Source organism: Kogia breviceps, chromosome 16 (assembly GCF_026419965.1).
Source record: "Kogia breviceps isolate mKogBre1 chromosome 16, mKogBre1 haplotype 1, whole genome shotgun sequence".
NCBI classification, from domain to species: Eukaryota; Metazoa; Chordata; class Mammalia; order Artiodactyla; family Physeteridae; genus Kogia; species Kogia breviceps.
In genome coordinates this window covers 47,786,188-47,808,031 of record NC_081325.1, presented here as the reverse complement: position 1 = coordinate 47,808,031, position 21,844 = coordinate 47,786,188, and the positions used below count along the sequence as shown (strand labels likewise).

Here is a 21,844-nt window from a genome sequence, read left to right as displayed (position 1 = left end):
AAGTTTCAATTTTTTAAAATTCTATCTCCCAGTTATAGATCTACTGAATTTTATTAGAAAAACATAGTATTTGATTGGTTTAAGGCAATGGATATGAAATAAGGAATATAAATGAAAATAAGGTAACAACGTAACACTTTGGCCTCTAGGTCAAAAATGACAAGATGATTTGAGTAGCCCCAAACTGGTTACAGAAATAAATGGATATATGCTGCCACCATGTGGTAAAAAAAAAAAAAAACACATTAAGTTCATTTTTGGAAAAGACAAAACTCAATCCAACAGTCTTAGTAAAGTGGAAAGTTTGTTTTCCTAACTCCCAGTTGTAAAACTCAGAGACACAACAAATATCTTAGTTTCTCTTAGTAACCCACATGGAATTGCCATGATCCTGCCATTTTTGAGGCATTTATATTTGTCGGCTCTTGCCTCTTTTACGTTTCCCATCAATTTACTACTTGTTCTATAAAATAGTAGTTCCATCTTGTATTTGTCCTGAGTTTATCCCCTTGCAAGTCAATCCTCACCTTATGTGATTTTATGATTTTGTGATTCTATGAACTTCAATCACATTTTCCCCAGCTGTTGGTGTTCATTTGACACATACTAATGTTTATATGTCCTCAGATAGTAAACTCAGCTGCCCAAATACCATATCTTACTTTCCAAACTCTGAACTTTATGGTTATATCAGGAATTCAATAATTATTAATAGGTAAGTAGCGCAAACAACCAAAATTACAATGTTCAAAACTCTACATTTTGTTCAAGGTCTAGTGATGTATTTTATTTTGCTTTTAATATTTTTCTTCATAATGCCTAATGAATCATCACCCATATCAGTACAAAGTTAAACATGTTGAGAAAAAAGATTCTCCAATGAAGCTAAGATTCTTTTTAGAGAAAACAGGGGATTTCAAAGCTAAATATTTTACACGCACAGACTGGATTTTCTCTTCCTTCACCTGTGTTTAAAACAAAATTGTAAGGTGATTCCACTTCTGGTGATGGTTCCAAGTTCCCATCTGACCAACCCTACTGCAGATACGACTTCAAATTCTGGACGAAATACAAAACAACCATCTGAAGGCACAGGAAAGTGACCAAAATCAGGCAGATTCTGGAGGGATATCCATCTTCTACGAGAGGAAGAAGGGAACAGCATTGGGTAAATTTCCTGGTCTCTCTCTCTCTTTTTTTAAATGCCTTTTAGCTGGAAGGCAGGCCTACTATGTGCCAAGTTGGATGATAAAGGTACAACAGAATATCCTTCATCTTTCTAGCTTGAAGAACCAGAAAACAAGAGTTTGGGGCAACTCAGCTGCTCTAAAGTGAGGAGGGAATTCTAGAGACAGCCAGAAAAGGGGCACTCTGAGGTCTGTGGATAATCTCTGCCAGATCTCTGGCTGACCTCTGAACAACACATGTGTAGGACAGACCCAAGCAGTCCTACTAAGGCCAAAAACACCTAACTGAAATTTGAGCTGCTGCCCAAGAGACAGAGCATGCTGTCTGAGTACAAACCAGTTAAATTCCTGCTAAAACAAAGGCATCAGCACTGTCAAAATGCAGTCTACACAACGTAACAGTTGCAATGTTAAGATCTAAATTTACTCAGTGATTTAAATGATCAATTTAAAGTTACTCAACCTTTGAAGAAACAGGAAAATGGGACCCATCAAAAGAAAAGACAACAGAGACAAACTCTGAGGTGACTCAGATTTTGGAATTAGCAGACAAGGATTTTAAAGCAGAGATTTTAACTATTCTCAGTGGTGTAAAGGAAAATGTGCTTATAATGAATACACAAATAGCAGAGAAATAAAAACTATAATAACCAAATGGAAATCTAGAAGTGAAAAATCCGACTATTAAATTTTACACGAGAAAAAAAATGTATGTCCACACAAAAGCCAATGTTCAAATGTTTGTAGCAGCTTCATTTATAATGTCTCCAAAGTGGAAATAACTCACATGCCCATCAACTGGAGAATGAATATATCCATACAATTAAATATTACCCAACAATAAAAAGGAACTACTGAGACATTAAAAAGAAAACAGTCTGGCAATTTCTCATAAATTAAATATGACCAGTGGATGGATAGATGGACAGGTATGTGATTAAGATAAGTATAGTGATATGCTAATGGCAGAAATTAGGTGATGAGTATACTGGTGTTCATTGTAAAATTTTTTCTAGTTACCTATGCTCAAAAACTTTCAAAATAAAACAGAAAAAAAATATAGTCTCTAGGCTGGTGACCAATTTTGAATACGCTGATTTGGGGACCATAAACTGAGAGGTTACATAAAAGAAAACACACAGGTTATAATCAGTCTACTTATCTTCTGAGATCTTCCTCCAATTTGCCTTACTAGCGTAGTACTCTACCACTCAGAAAAACTTTGCTATCTGCAAACTCGAGATTTTACTTTGTGCTTCCCTTCCAATATAATGTTTACTGTTTGTTTCCCTGCACTCCTTTTTTTAAAAAAATTAATTTTATTATTTTAAAAATATGTTATTTATTTATTTGGCTGCTGCATTGGGTCTTTTTTTTTTTTTTTTTTTGCGGTAGGCGGGCGTCTCACTATTGTGGCCTCTCCCGTTGCGGAGCACAGGCTCCAGGCGCACAGGCTCAACGGCCATGGCTCACGGGCCCAGCCGCTCCGCAGCATGTGGGATCTTCCCGGACCGGGTCACGAACCAGTGTCCCCTGCATCGGCAGGCGGACTCTCAACCACTGCGCCACCAGGGAAGCCCTGCATTGGGTCTTAGTTGTGGCATGCAGGATCTTTAGTTGCAGCACGTGGGCTCTTCCTTGCAGCATGTGGGATCTTTTATTTGCAGCATATGGGATCTAGTTCCCTGACCAGGGATCGAACCTGGGCCCCCTGCATTGCTAGTATGGAGTCTTAGCCACTGGATCACCAGGGAAGTCCCTCCCTGCGCTCCTTTTATTTTTTTTATTAATTTATTTATTTTTGGCTGTGTTGGGTGTTTGTTGCTGCACACAGGCTTTCTCTAGTTGTGGCGAGTGGGGGCTACTCTTTGTTGCAGTGCACAAGCTTCTCATTGCAGTGGCTTCTTCTCGTTGTGGAGCATGGGCTCTAGGCACACGGGCTTCAGTAGCTGCAGCACGCAGGCTCAGTAGTTGTGGTGCACGGGCTTAGTTGCTCCGCGGCATGCGGGACCTTCCCGGACCAGGGATCGAACTTGTGTCCCCTGTACTGGCAGGCGGATTCTCAACCACTGAGCCACCAGGGAAGCCCCCTGCACTCTTTTTTTTTTTTTTTTTTTTTTTTTACGGTACGCGGGCCTCTCACTGTTGTGGCCTCTCCCTTCGCAGAGCACAGGCTCCGGACGCGCAGGCCCAGCAGCTCTGTGGCATGTGGGATCCTCCGGGACCGGGGCATGAACCCGTGTCCCCTGCATCGGCAGGCGGACTCTCAACCACTGCGCCACCGGGGAAGCCCTGCACTCCTTTTAAAACATAAATTCCGTGAGGCCAGACATCTCTGTTTTGTTCACTGAGGTATCCCACGCACTTAGAACAATGCTTGCCACATAATCAAGGTACAGTGAATTATTTATTGAATACATTTTATTCTCATAATAATGGCCATGTGAGTGAGGCAGATGTTACATATTCTCATCCCTATTTTACAGATGGGGACTGCAGGGAGGGGTAGTAAAGACTAAGTTTTTTATCTAAGATCATTACACTATCGTCGAGTTGCAGAGATGAAACTCAAACTAGTATCTCTGAATGCCCCAGATACCAGAGCAGTAAATAATTTAACAAACCATTTCAAAAAATAACCCCCCACAATATATTGTTAAAACAGTTTCTTTTAATATTAGATATTAACATTTATTTACTATATCCTTATAAAAAGGTTCTTGCTGGTGACTTTTCATTTAAAAATTTTCAGTCTGTATTTTCTGAGTGTTGGGCAAGTTGAGCTGTACTAGGCCCTTGACAGAGCAGAAGAATCTAACTTTAAGGGTGGCTTTAATACAAAAGTAATTCTATTATGTCTAAATCACATTCTCTGAGTTTCTAAGACCTTTTATTATGGAGACAGGGCATTCCTTTCCTTTTTTTTCCTGAATGTGATTCAGTTCCCTCTTTATATTAAGTTCAGGAAAAGGTTTAAGGCAGAAGATTATATTTTCAGCTGAGAGGTGATAAACCTTTAAGAAGCAAACTTGCACAGGGAAAGGTTCTATGATGGCTAATTTTTTACGTCAACTTGGCTAGGCTATGGTACCGAAACATGCAGTCAAACATTATTTTACATGTTTCTGTGAAGGCAGTTTTTTAGATGAGATTAACGTTTAAATCAGTAGACTCTGAGTAAAGCAGTTTACCTTCCATAACGTGGTGGACCTCAACCAATCAATCAGCTGAGGCATCACTAGAACTAAGACTGACTTCCCCTGAGCAAGAAGGAATTCTGTCAGCAGACTGCCTTTGGATTCAAACTGCAACCCTCCGTTGAATCTCCAAGCCTGCCAGCCTACCCCAGTAGATTTTGGATTCGCCAAGCTTCCACGATCACAAGAGCCAATTCCCTGAAATATACGTCTCTCCATATATATTTACATATCCCGTTGGCTTTGTTTCTCTGGAGAACCCTAACACAAGTTCACAAACAAAACTGTTTCTGTGTTCAAGAGTTATTCATGCACTAAAAACACTCAGGAACTCTATGAGTGAAACCAGTGTTAATTTTCTATGCTTTCACGTCAGTAAAATACTAAAGGTGTTAGTAAGGTTGAAACAAACTAAAATCTGGGATACAAGGCCATTACTGACCCTCGAGAGTAGAAAGACTTGCTTTACCACATACTAATGATCATTTTAGAGATCCAAGCCTTTTTTTGGTCCAAAGAATCCTTTGTTCAGGAGAAAGTACTCTCAGAATCCCCCAAATGTCAAAAGTGATTAAAACAGAGGTGGTGTGATAGAAACAAGGATAGAAAGCTCCTCCAGTCCTCCCTCTAAAAAATAAGAAGTCCTTGAGGGACGCTGACATACCATAAGGTGCTGCAGAACTAAGCCTGAAAACTTATCTGCTTTGTCCCTAACGAACCCTGTGCCACACTGCCACCGCTGCTGCCACCACCATCACCATCCGGGGCATTTTACAGAGACAGTGGAGATTAAATGACTTGCCCGATGCTACAAAATTAGTTAGTAGCCAAACTGAGGTCTTCTTTGTCCTTCATTATTTTGACTTTAGATGCAAATTTTTTAAAAGTTAAGAGCTATTTTTCTAAATGTGCAAAACAGTTTACCTGCACAATGTGGCAGGTTAGCAGCAGAACAAAACCCACCATAATAGACCCCTGTGGTAGGGTTCACGTCAGCACCTCAGCCTCTCTGGCATCACTCCTGATGACTTCAGTGCTCCTATGAGCTGAAGGAAGCTGAGTCTTCACTTGCCTGTAATATTGGCTCTATAATGACTGAAGTAGATTCTGTCCAGCACTAACAGTGCAGCAAACCAGAGCATCAAAACATAAATTAATCATAATTGTTTATTTCTGGATAACAGATCTGTGGTAAAAGTTGCCCTTGAAATAGGACACAAAATAGTTATTTATAGGCAACCTTGCTAAAAATCACATTTGTACTTTGAAACAGAAATGTGGGCAATTCAATGAAGTAAATGGACAAATAGTATTATTTTCTTCATTTGACAGAGCAGGAAACATTGAATGACTTGTTCAAGGTCACACAAAGAATGAGTGTCAAGATATCATCTAAGGTATAACTCCAACCTACTAGAATGTGAACTCTGGAAGGGCAGACACTGTCTCTCTTGTACCCACTGCTGCCAGCACCTAGCACAGCACCAGGCATCACTGGGGTGGATGCTAATATTAGTGCATGTGCTCTGAACAGGTATTAGGAGAGCTAACTGTATTTAATGAAGAGGCAAAATGACTGATAAATGGACAAGGGCTCCCTTTCTTATCACCAACAAGGCGGATCTGTAATGAAGAACTGAGAATGAAATGAGTTACAACAACAAAACACTCAGCCGGGGATTACGGTCAATATCATGGACGTACCCTGCCAAAAGAAGATGGCTATTTCCAGTCTCACCTCCTTCCCACGACTTATGAAGAATCACAGCAGTCAGCATCCCCGAGTTCCATTTTTCTTTCACTGATTTTTATATTCCCTATCACAAATCTTAAGGACCTCTTGGAGCTTCTTCACACCAGGGATCAAAATTATACAAACCTCGGTCAGTTGTTTCAGTTGACCCTTGTTTTCACTTAATTCTTCTGCCAGGTCTTTCTTTTTCACTTGTAGTTCAGAGATTTCCTTTCTTAATGGATTCACTAGTTCATGGAACCGAATCTTTAAAAAAAAAAAAAAAAAATCAAACTAATAAGCAGTCTCGAGACCCAAATTACAATTAAAATTTGCTAATTAATAGCACTCTCAATTATCAGTAATACAAGGAAAAGTATTAAGATAATAAAGGAGGGGCTTCCCTGGTGGCACAGTGGTTGAGAGTCCGCTTGCCAATGCAGGGGACATGGGTTCGTGCCCCGGTCCGGGAAGATCCCACATGCCGCGGAGCGGCCGGGCCCGTGAGCCATGGCCGCTGAGCCTGTGCGTCCAGAGCCTGTGCTCCGCAACGGGAGAGGCCACAACAGTGAGGGGCCCGCGTACCGCAAAAAAAAAAAAAAAAAAAAAAAAAAAAAAAAAAAAAGATAATAAAGGGAAGTGTTAAGGAGTTTCAGATTATATGCCTGTACAAAACTGATCCAAGACGGTCTTTAATTGTCCCTGACCATTAATATACTTCATTAAGTCTTAATGTTCAGTTAAGTCCCTTCAAGGGCCAGATTATCTGTAACTCCCTGCCTGTGACACGGCCTCTCTTTCCTCTCTTCTATCAGTACTCCATTCTCTCCTTACACCTTACCTCTCACTACTGCTCACTCCACACTATCCGCTTATTTCCTCAACACATCAAGTGTTCCAGAGTTGTTGTTGTTGTTGTTTTGCGGTACGCGGGCCTCTCACTGTTGTGGCCTCTCCCGTTGCGGAGCACAGGCTCCGGATGCGCAGGCTCAGCGGTCATGGCTCAACGGGCTCGGCCGCTCCGCGGCACGTGGGATCTTCCCGGACCAGGGCACGAAGCCGTGTCCCCTGCATCGGCAGGTGGATTCTCAACCACTGCGCCACCAGGGAAGCCCCTGTTGCAGAGTTTTGCTCTTGCTCTTTCCTCTGATAGAAAAGCTCTTCTCACATATAAATGTACGGCTCATGCTTTCACGCCCTTCAGGTCTCTGAACAGACATCACCCTATCAGTAAAACCCTCCCTGACTTCCCTAACCAGATTGTTTTGGGGGCTGCGCCACCTGTGGGATCTTATTTCCCTGACCAGGGATTGAACCCAGACCCTCGGCAGTGAGAGCATGGAGTCCTAAACACTCGACCGCCAGGGAAGTCCCTCCCCTAGGCCGATTTAAAATAGCATCCTCACTCTTCATTCCTGCTCTTTTCTCCATAGCATTTATGACAAACGTTCTACGTATTTTAATTTGTTGTGTGTGTTGCTCCATTGGAATGTAAGCTCTCTGAGGACAGGAATTTTTGTCTGGTTTGTGCTCTATCTCCCATGCCTAAATATAGGAAAAGCCTACACCCTAGGCTCTTGGTGAAGTCTACTTACTACCACCGCTGTGGAAGGGATAATCAGGATGAATCAGGAGGTATTTTCATGTCACTGTTCCATTCAGTTCAGACCTCTCATCCCACTCGTAATTCTCTCAGGGGAATTTGCGTGCCCTAACTTAGTAAAGTGTTCCAACTAACAGGCTCCTACAAAACTAAGCTATCAGCCAATTAGGAGAGGGCGATTAGGGACTATTTGTTGTATAGGCATACAATCTGAAACTCCTTAATGTATTGCTGTATTGCAGGAGGACCATATTTGCTAAGAGGCAAGTCCTAAGGCTAGTACTTGACACAATGAACCTGTGTAAAATTAACTAGTTAGGAGGGTACTCTCTGAAAACAAAAGATAAGACAAGGAACATTAACAGATCAGAGAACCAAAAATATGTATGCCTGCCACTAATGGGATACTTTCCATCTACAATGGATAAAGCCTCAATGACAGCACTTGAGACATTTAATTGGTTTTGGACAGTACTTTGGGCAGAACAATTATGTTCAAGCTATGTTAAATAAAAAGCTGGACGGGGCTTCCCTGGTGGCACAGTGGTTGGGAGTCCGCCTGCCGACGCAGGGGATGCGGGTTTGTGTCCCGGTCTGGGAAGATCCCGCATGCCGCGAGGCAGATGGGCCCGTGAGCCATGGCCGCTGGGCCTGCGCATCCACAGCCTGTGCTCTGCGACGGGAGAGACCACAGCCGTGAGAGGCCTGTGTACCGCAAACAAAACAAAACAAAACAAAAAACATTGGACAAAAAACAGTACTCTGTTTTGTAGGAAATCACTAATCTGGAAGCCTTATCAAATGAGAACCAAGAGTATCAACCACTACAGCAAAAAGAATTGATAATATTTATTATGTGTTTACTATGTTCTAAGCACTGTGTTAAGCATTTTACATACAAATTCACAGTTAATCTTCACAATTACCTCAATAGAAAGTTGCTGTTATTATTATTCTTTTTTAATTGAAGCATAGTGGATTTACAATGTCGTGTTAGTTTCCACTATACAGAAAGGTGATTCAGTTATACATATAAATATATATACATATTCTTTTTCAGATTCTTTTTCATCATAGATTATGACCAGCTATTGAATAAAAGGCACTTGTTATTATTATTATTATTATTTTTGTGGTACACGGGCCTCTCACTGTTGCGGCCTCTCTTGCTGGGGAGCACAGGCTCCAGACGCGCAGGCTCAGCGGCCATGGCTCACGGGCCCAGCCGCTCCGCGGCACGTGGGATCCTCCCGGACCGGGGCACGAACCCGTGACCCCTGCATCGGCAGGCGGATTCTCAACCGCTGCGCCACCAGGGAAGCCCAAGGCACTGTTATTATTATTAACCCTTTTACAGATGAAAAAAATTCAAGCCTGTTAGGGTGAAATGAACTCCATATATCACAAACTTGGAGTTTGTGTGAGATGTGTGCTCTTGGGAGCCCTGGTTCCACCCTGCCACTCTGAGACCCTTTCAGGAAATCCATGTGACCAAAACTATTTTCCTAGTAATACTAAGATTTTTTGCCTGTTTTACTCTTAATCTTACGCCCGTTAAGTGTCTGCCGGTGGCTACATGATGTGTGATGATATCATCGCCCTTAAGGCTAATGAAGTGTGTACTTGTGTATTCCTGTGTTGTAAAAATTTCTCAGTTTTAATTTCGAATATGGTAAATGTTAATAGATATAGTCTATATAAGCAAAATCTCTTTGGGGTCTTCAATAATTTTTAGAGTATAAATGGATGCTGATTATCAGAAAGATTTGAGAACACTGCCATAGATCAATCGTATGTATAGACTTGTGTAACCAACACCGCAGTTGAGATCCTGACCTAGATCCGTAACGATCGCCCTCATGCTGCCCCTTTATAACCACACCACTCTCCTCTTCTCCAATGTTCCGAACCCCTGGCAAACACTAATCTGTTATCTCTATAATTTTTCATTTGAGAACATTATAAACTGCCACAGTTTATGATAAAGTAATTCATTTCTATGGATTATCCAGCCATTAACTTTAGAGCCCTATTTATTGCTTGACTTTGGAGGTCAATGGCCAAGACCCTTTAAAATTTGGTGATCTGAACACCATTCACTCACTACCTTCAGATCAGAGCCATAAAATAATTTATCAATTAGGTACTTCAAAAGTTATGGCTACTATAGAAATGGCAAATTTTAGTCTGGAAATATACGCTTTTTTTTTTTTTTTTTTTTTAAATGATACAAGACACTTACAGACACATATTCAGGAATAGAAAGCTGATCTTCCGGAAGACCTTTTAGTTTCATATATTGGTCTTCTGTCAACTCAAAGTCACGCAGGTTTCGACGAATATCTCCAGCTTTCTCTCTTAGCTGACGGTTTGTCTCTTCTAGTTGTTTCTGTCTCAATAAAATAGTTTCCATTTCTTGTTTCATTAGTTCTTGATATTTTCTACATTAGGAGAGAATGTATAGCAAGCTTAAAAAAATCACTGAGATCTAATTTTCTCAAAGTTCCTTTTTTATAGTAACTTAAAATTAAGAAATGAGAAGCTTAATAGTATTTTTGGCTCCAGCTAAATGCTGACTTAACCAGTTAAGCGTGAAATGACAATGCTATACTAATTACTGAATGTGTAGCCACATAAATTATTAAATAGAAAATTAATGTTCTTAATAACGTTTAAAATTGAAATTATAAAATTATACATGTCTTCTCCTTAAGGTGTAAATCTCATATATCTGCTTTGGACCCTACTCATTAAAGGAATTTTCATTTGTCTTTATCCAGGTACTTCAAGGTATACCTCTTTAAGATGGCAACACTGGACCACCATTATGTATTCATTCAACCAATGAGACAATGAACACAGTAATCCACACATAATCAATCACCTTTCTCAAGGAATACATGTAGTACACGTTGTCAGTTGCCGACCCCAAAATTTTGAGCAGGAAGGCACCATCTGATTTTTTCCCCCTCTTACTGTATCACTCCCATCAACATACAAACATGCTGTTATTCGCCCTGTCTTAAAATAAATGAACCAACAAGCTCCCACAATTTTTGACCGCCTTTCACAGCCCCTTTTGTTTCTCAAAAGTTTTCTGTATGTGCTCTCTTCAATGCCTTTCCTCTTAAACCCAGGCCAATCAGGTCTGGTAACATTTAGATTGCTAATGAGCAAGTCTCAGTTCTTTCCATCCCTATCAATAGCACTTGAGACTTCTGATCTCTCCCTCCTTATACACTTTCTTCATCTGGCTTCCCAGACACCGTATTTTTTTCCTCTTCATTTTTCTCCTACTTTCTTGGTGGCACTTTCTCGGTCTTATTATCTAGTTTGTCTTAGTGTTGGAGTACTCAGTCCTCTCCTCTGTCTGTGTTCACTCCCTTGGGGAATTCATCCAGTCTCGTGACTTAAATACCATCTATATCCTGATGACTCCAGATTTGTATCTCTAGATCAGACTTTTCATACACCTCCACATGGATTTCTAATACGACAACTCTAACTTAACATGTTCCAAATTGAACTCCTGCTCTTCTCTCATAAACCTATTCTGCTATGGTTTCACCACCTTTAGTTTTTTCTTTGTTTGAATTTTGAATTTTATTTATTTATTTTTTTATACAGCAGGTTCTTATTAGTTATCTATTTTATACATATTAGTGTATGTATGTCAATCCCAATCTCCCAATTCATCACACCACCACCCCCAACCATCTTTAGTTGACAGCAATTTCACCTCTTCATTTATCCAGGCCAAAAATGTTGGTACAATCCTGGATTCCTCTTTCTCTCCTAAACCCCACATCTAATCCATTAGGACATCCTATCAACTCTACCTTCAAAATATATTCAGAATCCAACCACTGTTTACCACTATCAGCTATCAAGAGAATTACTGCAATAGTCTCCGATACCACCCTCTCCACTTCATTTAATTTGATCAATGCCTAAAGAATTTAGAGTAGAAGTCCTATTATCCAATGCAGTGGTTTTCAAAGTGTTATCCCCAAACCAGTAGCAGCATTAGCGTCATCTGGGAACTTGGTACAAATGCAAATTCTCAGGGCCCAACACAAATCAGAATCTGAGGGTGGGACCCAACAATCTTTTTTCACAAGCCCGGCAGGTGGTTCTGATGCATGCTAAAATTTGAGAACCACTGGTCTAATGTGATAGTAGCTGATAATTGGTCCGATAATTTTTTTAAATGTCAGTTAAAGAGTAAGATCTTATAAAGGGAAAAGATACGTACTTTACACATTTATAGCTAATTAAAATATAGACATAACATTCGTTGGCAACGGTTTTTACATAGGTCCAGAGTTTTTGTAATATGGAGATATGCTTTGTTTTTCTGTAAATCATTTTTCATGATTTCCAAGTTTGATTTCTTTACAATGGCAGGAGACCTTTTTAAAAGACACTTGGGAAATCTGAGGATACTTTTTATGGATTTGATTTTTGCCCCTAACCTCTAAACACCTCTTGCTCACACTTAATTTGATGATTTTTAGTCACTCACTTTAATTGAATCTTTCCAAAGAATTCATTATAGTTTGCAAAGAAATGACATATGTTTTTGTACTCATTTTAAAATATAATTTTAATTAAGTGTAAGTATGATTATATAAGTATAATAAGTATGATTGGCATAGGCATATTTGAGAGTAAACACAACAGACTCTGGATAAACACACGGCTGAGCTGGAGAAAGTATGTAGGCAAACACAAGGTACATCAACCCAGAAGAATTCAATGGGCCGTAAGAATACATCAGTATGTTCTACAGAGCAAATGAAGAATTTCATCCAGCCAGTTAAGTGGTGGTGAGTTTAGAGAGCTTCCATTGTCATTTATGGTTCACTTACACTGGCAATATTTGTTGAATGAATGTTGAATTCTGGCTTTTTGTTTTTTTCTTTTTGTTTGTTTTGTTTTTGCGGTATGCGGGCCTCTCACTGTTGTGGCCTCTCCCGTTGCGGAGCACAGGCTCCGGACGCGCAGGCCTAGCAGCCATGGCTCACGGGCTTAGTTGCTCCGCGGCACGTGGGATCTTCCCGGATCAGGGCACGAACCCGTGTCTCCTGCATCGGCAGGCGGATTCTCAACCACTGCGCCACCAGGGAAGCCCCTGAATTCTGGCTTCTTGAATTTTGTGTATGCATCAAGTAGTTTTATTGTCAGTCTGGATGTAAAAATTATTACCGTCTTTGATTTAAGATTTCTCTATTTTAGCTTACGATCACATGCATGAATAGGTAATGACGTTACTAACTGCCAGATGGGTATTGCTGCTTTTTAAAACTTTTACCTGGCATCCTTTTGTTGAAAAGTCAATTGGTTGTCTAATCTCAATGTGAGTAGCTGCTTCTGGTGAAGTGCATCATTAAGCTTCTCTTCCAATTCTTCAATCTTAAAAAAGAGAAAAAGGTAAATTATACGGTCAGCTTGCAAATTTATCGTTTAATAAAACCTTCTGTTTGTTCATACAAAGGGTTGTTAAACTATGCTTTGAATCTGCTGCCTTATGAATGTATTTTTGCCGGACTGTCATTAAGATGATTTTTTTTCCCCGTTAATCTAATCTAAGTGAAAAACCCTTTGACAGCTGGAATTTTTGTGCTGGTGCCTCGCCCAGGTAATTATTTCCGGGCCAGATCCTGCGTATACCTCAGCTCCACCTATAATCTCTGCCTACTATACATATTCAATTGACTACATGGGTGATGCTATAAATGTCCAAAATGAACCTAGTCACCAACCTCACCTATCTTATATTCCTTGCATCTCCCTGGTCTCCAAAGCAAAAAAATCGGAGTCAAGCATATTTGATATATCTCCTCCACTGCTTATTCTGATCTGACATCATTGTTTTTATTGTTGAGTTTATTTCATTAAAAGCTGTCAAAACTATACCATCCTCTTTAATGCCCATTGACAAGTCTGCAGTTAGACCCCTGTCATCTCTCACCTGGATTATTATAATGGTTTCCTAACTGGTTTCCCTGCCTTCAGTTTTGTCAGTCTCCAAAACTATCTTCCTTTATCTTATCTTTTAAAAATGCTATCAAACATTTATTTCCCCAGTTTTAAATCCTTCAGAGGATCCTCACTGCCTTCAGAATAAGTTCTAAACTTCATGGCATACTAAACTAGTCCTTCTTGATCTGGCCCTTACCTACCATGTCTCTCGTCCCTAGCTTAAAAGAAAACTCTGTTCCAGCAAAAGTAAGTGCTTGCCATTACCCCGATATGCTGTGCTCCCTCTTAAGCCTCCATGCACCTGAGTTCACTCGTAGACTATTTAAAAACTTCTTTACTCCTTCCCTTTCAACCCAGGCAATTCTTGTTCACCTTTTAAAATATGCAGATTAATTTAACAGTCAGCCCTAATATATTCAAGTGAATTCCTCTCACATCATCAAATTCTCCTTCTCTACTGAACTCTTCCTGTCATTAAACAAACATGTTTTTGTCTCCCGTTAAAAAACCCAACAAACCACACTCCCTCGATCCCACCACTTCCTCTGCTAGAGTACTATTTTCTCTGCTCAGCACCAGAGCAAAACTTCCATATGGTTTTCGTCCCACACTATTCCAGTAACAATTCTTGTTAAAGTTATGAATCCCCCCCCATAACGCCCAGTCCAATGGTTATTGCTGTGTATTTATCTTACTTGACAGCATGATTTGGCAGAGCTGACCACTCCATCCTCTTTCACCTTATGTGATACTCTTCCTGGTTTTCCTCCTTAACTCACTGGACCCTCTTAAGGTTCACAGGTTCCTTTGCTGGATTTTCTTCCTTTAACCCATTTCTAATGTTTGACTACTCCTTGATTTGGTTTGGGGCCCTCTACTCTCCCCAGGTAATGCCATCAAATCCCACAGCTTTAAGTGGCACCTACATGCTGATGTATATTACATGTGTGCACACCCCCCCGACACACACCCACCCACTCCCTGGTCATGGACTGTCCTCTAAAGTCAGAGCGACAATTCCATTTAGGAGTCTAATGGATGGGCATTTAAAGTTTAACATATTCAAAACAGAGCTTAGGGCTTCCCTAGTGGTGCAGTGGTTGAGAGTCCGCCTGCCGATGCAGGGGACACGGGTTCGTGCCCCAGTCCGGGAAGATCCCACATGCTGCGGAGCGGCTGGGCCCGTGAGCCATGGCTACTGAGCCTGCGCGTCCGGAGCCTGTGCTCCGCAACGGGAGAGGCCACAGCAGTGAGAGGCCCGTGTACCGCAAAAAAAAAAAAAAAAAAAAAAAAAACCAGAGCTTAAACTTTATCTCCTATATCAGTTTTCTCCCAGTCTTCTATTTCTCAATAAACGGCTCCAGGAGATGAAGCCAAAAAGTTAGGAGTCTTATGTAAGGCAATAGCCTAATACTGTACTCCTCTTCTACCTTATCTGCTCTTAGTCTATTACTTCACTGACATTTTGAAAATAAAAATCAGGACATGTCACTCCAGCCGCCTAAAATCTGCAAATGGCTTCTCTGATACATAATCTAAAGCAAAGGTTAATATACCACGGTGATGGGCCAAATCCAGCCCACGTCCTGTTCCTCATTAGCCCACGAGCTAAGAATAGGTTTTACATTTATAAAGTTGCTAAAAGAAAAAAAAAAAAAAAAAAGAAGGAAGAATATGTGATAGACTGTACGTGGCCTGCAAAGCATAAAATATTTACTGTCTGGCCCAGGCCTTTACAGAGAAAGTTTGCTGACTCCCTATCCAAAGCAGAAAATTCCCACTGCTGAGCAATGCCACGTCACATATCTTGAAGATATCTTGTTTAACTGTTGTTTGATCATGTCTCTCACTTGAATGTGATCTCCATAAAAAAGGGACTCTGTCACATTTACCGCTACATTCCTGGCAACATGTCTCAATAAATGTCTTAAATCAACGAAAGATAACCACGTTCTTCGTAATTACTATTTTGCAAATCAAGAAAACTGTTACCACAAGGAGAAACTTCCGCTTTTTTCAGGGTTAGAACTTTTACAGTTTTAACTGACTTTTAGATTAAGTCCCTCAACTCAGAGACAGTCAAGCTAGGGAGATTCACTCCTCCATTTCCAAGCAATAAAGAACCCACAGATCTCCAATGACAGATAAACAGAGAGAGATTTCAGCATTTAAAAATTGACAAGCAAGAAGAATGAGGAGGAAAGGAATAAGGAGGTGGAATAAGGAAAGCGATTTAGGCAGCAATAAGTGGGGATAAAAGTGCAAAGCTAACAGTCCTCTAAGATTAGGAAGTTTGGCCTGAGCAGCTCGCCTTCTCAGTGCTCTCAGTCGGCAAGCAGCTGAGTGGGGAGGGGGAATCCATGCTTTTTAAGTTTCCTGGGACCAACCTGTTTCTGTCAAATCAACATGGGTCGAGACATTCTTAGTAATAAACTGTACCACCAGTAGTAAGCTGTAATAAACATAAGCATTGTACCCTTGCCATACTGGCGTGGAGAGAAGTTATATTATATAGATTCGCATTATTTCCAAACAAAAAAAGACCTTGATGAGTGGAAAAAACTGTTACTTGTCTCCCAACATCAAGTCTTCCCCTCTTTCTCAGGTAACTCTGGTTTTTATTAGAGACAACAATCTGTCCAGTTAAGAGACTTAACACTTCCCAGCTTCCCACTCCAACCATTATCATGGAGCTATAGTCTAGGGAGGGAAATTTATTTTTGTAATGCTAGAATGTGACATTTTCATCTTTGTATCCCTGACGTTCAGTGTACTGGTAAGCTTTGGAGAATGAATGAGTGGCTAAAAATACTGTTCCTTCATCAATCCCAGACTCACACTTTTCCACATTTTTCATCTCTGAAGCTGGAATGCATCTTACAAACTACAGCACATAACAGTTTAACTTGGCAGTGTTTAACCCTAGCAATACACATAGTGGCCCATCTTCCAATCCAGGTGGCTTGGATTTGACGAATTAAGGAAGACTAGTTCTTCTACCATATAATACCTCCTCCCATATTTGACAGCAAATATATTACCCCAAGGGGTCTCTAAGCAGCACAACCCCAGTGCTCATCGACAAAAAACACAGGAAGGTAGAGCAGGCAGCTACTCTGGAGAGCAATTTGGCAGACCCTTAAATTAAGCAGACATATACCCTGTGAGCCAGAAGTTCCACTCTTTAGTATATATGTCAAAGAAATGTTCACACTAGGTCCAGAAGAGGAATGTCTAAAGAAGGCCATGTTGCATGTGGTGGCAAGGAGCTAGAGGCACCCTGGGTGCCTATCGCTGCGGGAATGGGTGGACAGATGGGTAGACACACACCTGAACTGTGTAGCTGCTGGAAGCAAAGGACTAGACTTGCACGTGGTAACGTGAAGGATCTTAAAAAGTGCACTGAGTTGAAATGAAAAACTATAAAAGAAGTAAAATCTAAAACAAAACATGCAATTCAGATTTATGTAAAAGAAAAAAAATAAGAAAAATACTTGTGTTCAAGATAAATGTTTACAATAACCATAAATGGAGTATAACCTTTAAAAATCATAGTGAATCACTATATTGTACACTTGAAACTTATATAATACTGTAAATTGACTGTACCTCAATAAATTTTTTTTAAAGAATAAATGTTTAAAGGAAAAATAAACATAGAGAAAGGGAGGAAGAGAAATGAATTATGGGAATAAAAAGAATAAATGTACAAAAGAAGAAGTGCTCTTGCAAGGATCAGTGATGACTGTGTGTCATAAACTCAGGAATATGACTAACTTAATCTTCTACATTTTCAGCCCAACCAGAAAACCACAACAAGAAAAAACTATACTAAGCACCATGGGATACAATAATAATAATAATAATAATATACAGTGCTGAATAAATATAACTACTACTATTATTTAATATACACCAGGCATCTAAGAGCTTGTGTGCCTTAATTTAATCCTCCAACAACTCCATGAAGTAAAAACTATGATTATTCTTATTTTACAGGAAATCAGGGAATAAAAAACTTAAGGAATCTGCTCAAGGTACGTATAAGGGCTGGGATTCAAACTCAAACTGTGTGTGTCTGGCACTGCAGCTCTGATCTGTTATACCGGAAAGCCTCTCATGAATAAACCACCTTGCCCGTAATGTAAACATCACACTTTAAAAAGGAGAGAAGCCATTTATAACCAAGCACAATGCAAGCTGAAAACAAATAATTTAAAAAGTGGCCAAACAAAATGTAATTTTCGATGTGGTATACAGTTGGCACTTAATAGAATATTTGTTGACTGAGTGGGTAGATTAACAACTGGGCGATTACCTCAGGCTTCTTCAGTGACATCCACTGAAGGAGACCTTAAGGATAGAGATACATGAGCCAGTAGCACTGTGGCAGTCCATTTGAAGAGTGAAAACAATATGACTAAGGAAAAAGACTGGGAAACCACAGGATACACTGATAAAATACCAAGTGACCTAGTCTAGCTAGGTGACTGCACAGAGAACCTAAAAGGAAGTCTTAGGAGGTTTACTTGGATGGAGCACAGGCATTAGACTTTTTGGGGTTAATCCCACCGGGCTCCATCACTTCCATCTGAATGGCCTTGGTAAGCCATTAACCAGTTACGGTTCTGTGTTTTTCAATAGCAAAATGAGGTTAAGTCACCCATTTAAGAAACAGCTGAGCACTTACTAGGTGCCAGGGACAGTTCTACGTGCTGGGGATACAACAGGGACTACAAAGAAGTCCCTGTCCTCAGTATCCTTACACTTTATTAAGAGAGACAAATACCCAACAAACAAGGCAGGTAGTCCTATGAGCATAGATGTAAGGCACAGAAAATAAGCAGAGTGAACAAAGTGAGAATATTATTTTAGTTAATAACAGCAACAATGACTAATACTTATTATGTGCTCACTAAATATCAGTCTAACTCATTCTATTGATTCATTTACTATGATAGGTCAGAGAAGATCCCCCTAAAAGCTCCTATACCTCAAAGAGCTGTATGGCTTCAATGAGATAATACATGAAAACGCTCACAGAACAGGGTCTGGCACAGAATAAGCACTCGATAAATGTTAGCTATTAATATATATTTTTAAATGTACCTAAATGATTTCTTTACATCATCAAGACCTTGGGATTTACGATATTTCATTTTCCTAGAGAGGTGTGGTCAAGAAATTTTTCTAGCAGCATGATACTTATACATAGGCAAGAACTAACCAAGACTGACTTAACAACAGAGAAGGTAGATATAACTGAAAGAAAATGGGGAGGGGAGGAGATAGGAAGAGGTGGCATCACGAGCAAAGATGGAGGGTTTACTACTGGAAAGAAAAGACTTTCTCAGAAGACAGAAGTAGTAAGAGTTACAATGTTTATCCTGTCTTTCTGAAATCACTGTAAATTTTTTATAACTAGCGACAACTTTACCAGGCCATACATAAAACACTCTGTAACTGTAAATAAACACACAAGGCAGAAAAATAAGGACTAGGGCATCCCTTGTTACTTGGCAGATACCACTTGTTAAAAACCATAAGGGAATTTGTTACACTTGGTACTATGACACAGTAACTATCAAAGAGCAAGATATAAAGAAACCAAATCTCCATGGTAGAGGACTAAACAGATTCAGTAATGTAACAATGATCTTGATTCTCCCTATCCAACTAGTCACATCAGGGCTAATTTTCCATGAAGCAGAAAAAACTTGGCCAGAAAAAAAACACTGGAGAAAATATACCTCACACATAATACATTTAAAAAACTGAGCCTACAGAAGCAATTCATCCCTGCCCACCTTTAAGTCACACCTTCTTTCAAGACTTTTTATTTGGTACACAGAACTATTATTCACTTCCCTTCTCCTCTTATTTTATTTATTTATTTTATAAATTTATTTATTTTATTTTTGCGTTGGGTCTTCGTTGCTGTGCGCGGTTTTTCTCTAGTTGTGGTGAGCGGGGGCTACTCTTCGTTGCGGTGCATGGGCTTCTCTTGTTGTGGAGTGCAGGCTCTAGGCACGCGGGCTTCAGTAGTTGTGGCACGTGGGCTTCAGTGGTTGTGGCTCGCGGGCCCTAGAGTACAGGCTCAGCAGTTGTGGCGCACGGGCATAGCTGCTCCACGGCATGTGGGATCTTCCCGGACCAGGGCTTGATCCCGTGTCCTCTGCATTGGCAGGCGGATTCTTAACCACTACGCCACCAGGGAAGCCCCCCTTCTCTTTTTAAAAGCAGCTTTTTTAAACTATGCAAGAAAATATAATTATTTTCTTGATATTTTAAATTTATCATTTCAAGTTCAGATTACATATACATAAACTTAATTCTTATATATCTGCAGTTTCAAGATAATAAAGCACTTAGATACCAAATTTACACATGATCTTACCTTTGTAAGATAATCAACCTTCAAGTTGTCGATCATCATATTTTTCTGTGATAGCTCTATTTTCAGTAACTGAATATTATGAAGCAGTTCTTTCCGTTCAATTAGCTGCTTGGTGATTTTGATTTTACCGTCTCTCTCTTCTGATGAGGAAATATCATCTGTAGGAACTGTTGTTTCTAAACTAATATCTTCAGATTCCATAGAGCTAGAGATGTTCAGTGTTTTTGATGGCTTGGCAACTTTTCGAGACATTTTTAATTATTATGGGTCACTTTTCTTCTCCAATTCTATTTCAATTTTCTGTAGGTTAAAAAATATTGATTTAAACGTACTCAAACATTCTCTATGGAAAGCATAAAGTTATCAAAGAGATACTAAGGGTTCCCTCAGTAAATATTAGGCAAACTGGAGGACCCCAAATCTAGGGCAGATTGGTTAAGTTACTGCTCAAATCAAACATATTAAATCAAACTCATTAAATCCTATTCCAAACCCATACTTTTTTTAAAAAATTAATTTTTATTGGTATATAGTTGCTTTACAATGTTTTTTTTTTTGAACCCATACTTTTGATGAATAAAAAACCCAGTTCCTGGGGGCCGGACTCTTAATTGAAGTAAACAAAGAAATGTATGAGATAAACAATAAAGCCCTAAATCGCCAGTACCCAGGAATACTAGTAATAAAAGCAGCACAAGTTGAAGCTAGAGAAGTTTCTTTTGAGTTGGTCAGGGGAAGGTCATACAGAGGTAGGACTTAGAATCCTGAAGGATTTGGAGAGGAGTAATAAAAAGGGAAAATCATTCAGGTATTAAGGTTGGTATAGAAGTGATGAAAGTGTAAAACAACAGAGGGACACAGCAGTAGTCAGCCTGGGCCAAGCCCCTGTGGACCTGAGTAGTGACTCCTCTTACCCCCCAAACACAAACACACGGAAGGACTGTCCCTTATACATAATCAAGACTGTGGAGGACCCTGAATGTTTCAGTATGTTCGACATTTATTCTACAGGCAATGAGGCATCAGTTAAGTTTTTTTAAAAGGGGAAATAGTGAGATATAACTTCTTTATAGACTTGCAGATAGCAAAATGAAAACAAGAGGGTAAAAGAAATTCCTCGAACTCCTTACCCTTTCACAAAAATCTCAGCAACTCCCTCGTTTTAATACTACACGATATAATAAATTACTTACGGTATTGTAGATACCAGTTTTTCTAAACTGAACGATTAGAAAAAAAGGTGTGTGGAAGGGAAACTTAAGAACTCTGACTGGATCGGCTTCCCTCGTTTTTAAAGGGAAAGGGATAAGGAAAGGCGAAATCAAAGACAGGCAACATCACCTGGGATACAAAGGGTCCAGGACTGGCACTGCCCACACGTGCGCCGTGAAGAATAAAACCCGAATTTGGCAGCATCAGAAGATTCCTTGTCCCAGGCAAAAAAGGAAAGGGGGAGCCGTGAGCTACCTGGAAAGCTTCAATTACTCCACGTCGAAGGCTGGAGAAGCCGCCACCGCCGCCACTTTAGAGGAGCTGAAGGTGTCTCCAGACAGCAGCTCGGGTTGCAGCCTCTCAACAAGAAATCACAGGTCGGAAACCGTTAGCACCCGTAACCAAAACAACCATTTCCGCGCACGGAGGAAGCTGCAGCAGGCAGATGCCCACGCTACGGGAACTCAGCCCTCCCGGGTCTACCCAGGCGCGGGAAGCAACGCATGCTGGGAGATGGAGTCCGGAAGTGGC

The 21,844-nt window shown here is 40.2% G+C and overlaps 1 protein-coding gene across 8 annotated transcripts in view; it reads right to left on the bottom strand.

The window, feature by feature from the left end:
• Nucleotides 1-21,826, bottom strand: part of PIBF1 (progesterone immunomodulatory binding factor 1) — a 209,450-nt gene extending 187,624 nt beyond the window's left edge. For 2 of the 8 annotated variants that reach the window (XR_010837268.1, XM_067016728.1), the window contains exons 1-5: nt 21,443-21,792; nt 20,102-20,401; nt 13,034-13,134; nt 9,962-10,160; nt 6,264-6,383 (exon numbers count right to left, since the gene is read on the bottom strand). Coding sequence is in view for 7 of the 8 variants with exons in the window: in XM_067016728.1 (XP_066872829.1) it covers nt 6,264-6,383; nt 9,962-10,160; nt 13,034-13,134; nt 20,102-20,353 (672 nt within the window). In the remaining variant the exon portion in view is untranslated. Of the gene's footprint in view, nt 1-6,263; nt 6,384-9,961; nt 10,161-13,033; nt 13,135-20,101; nt 20,402-21,442 lie in introns of all 8 variants that reach the window. The other 6 variants (XM_067016727.1, XM_067016729.1, XM_059042235.2 and 3 more) reach the window with 5 other exon arrangements.
• Nucleotides 21,827-21,844: the final 18 nt, after the last annotated feature.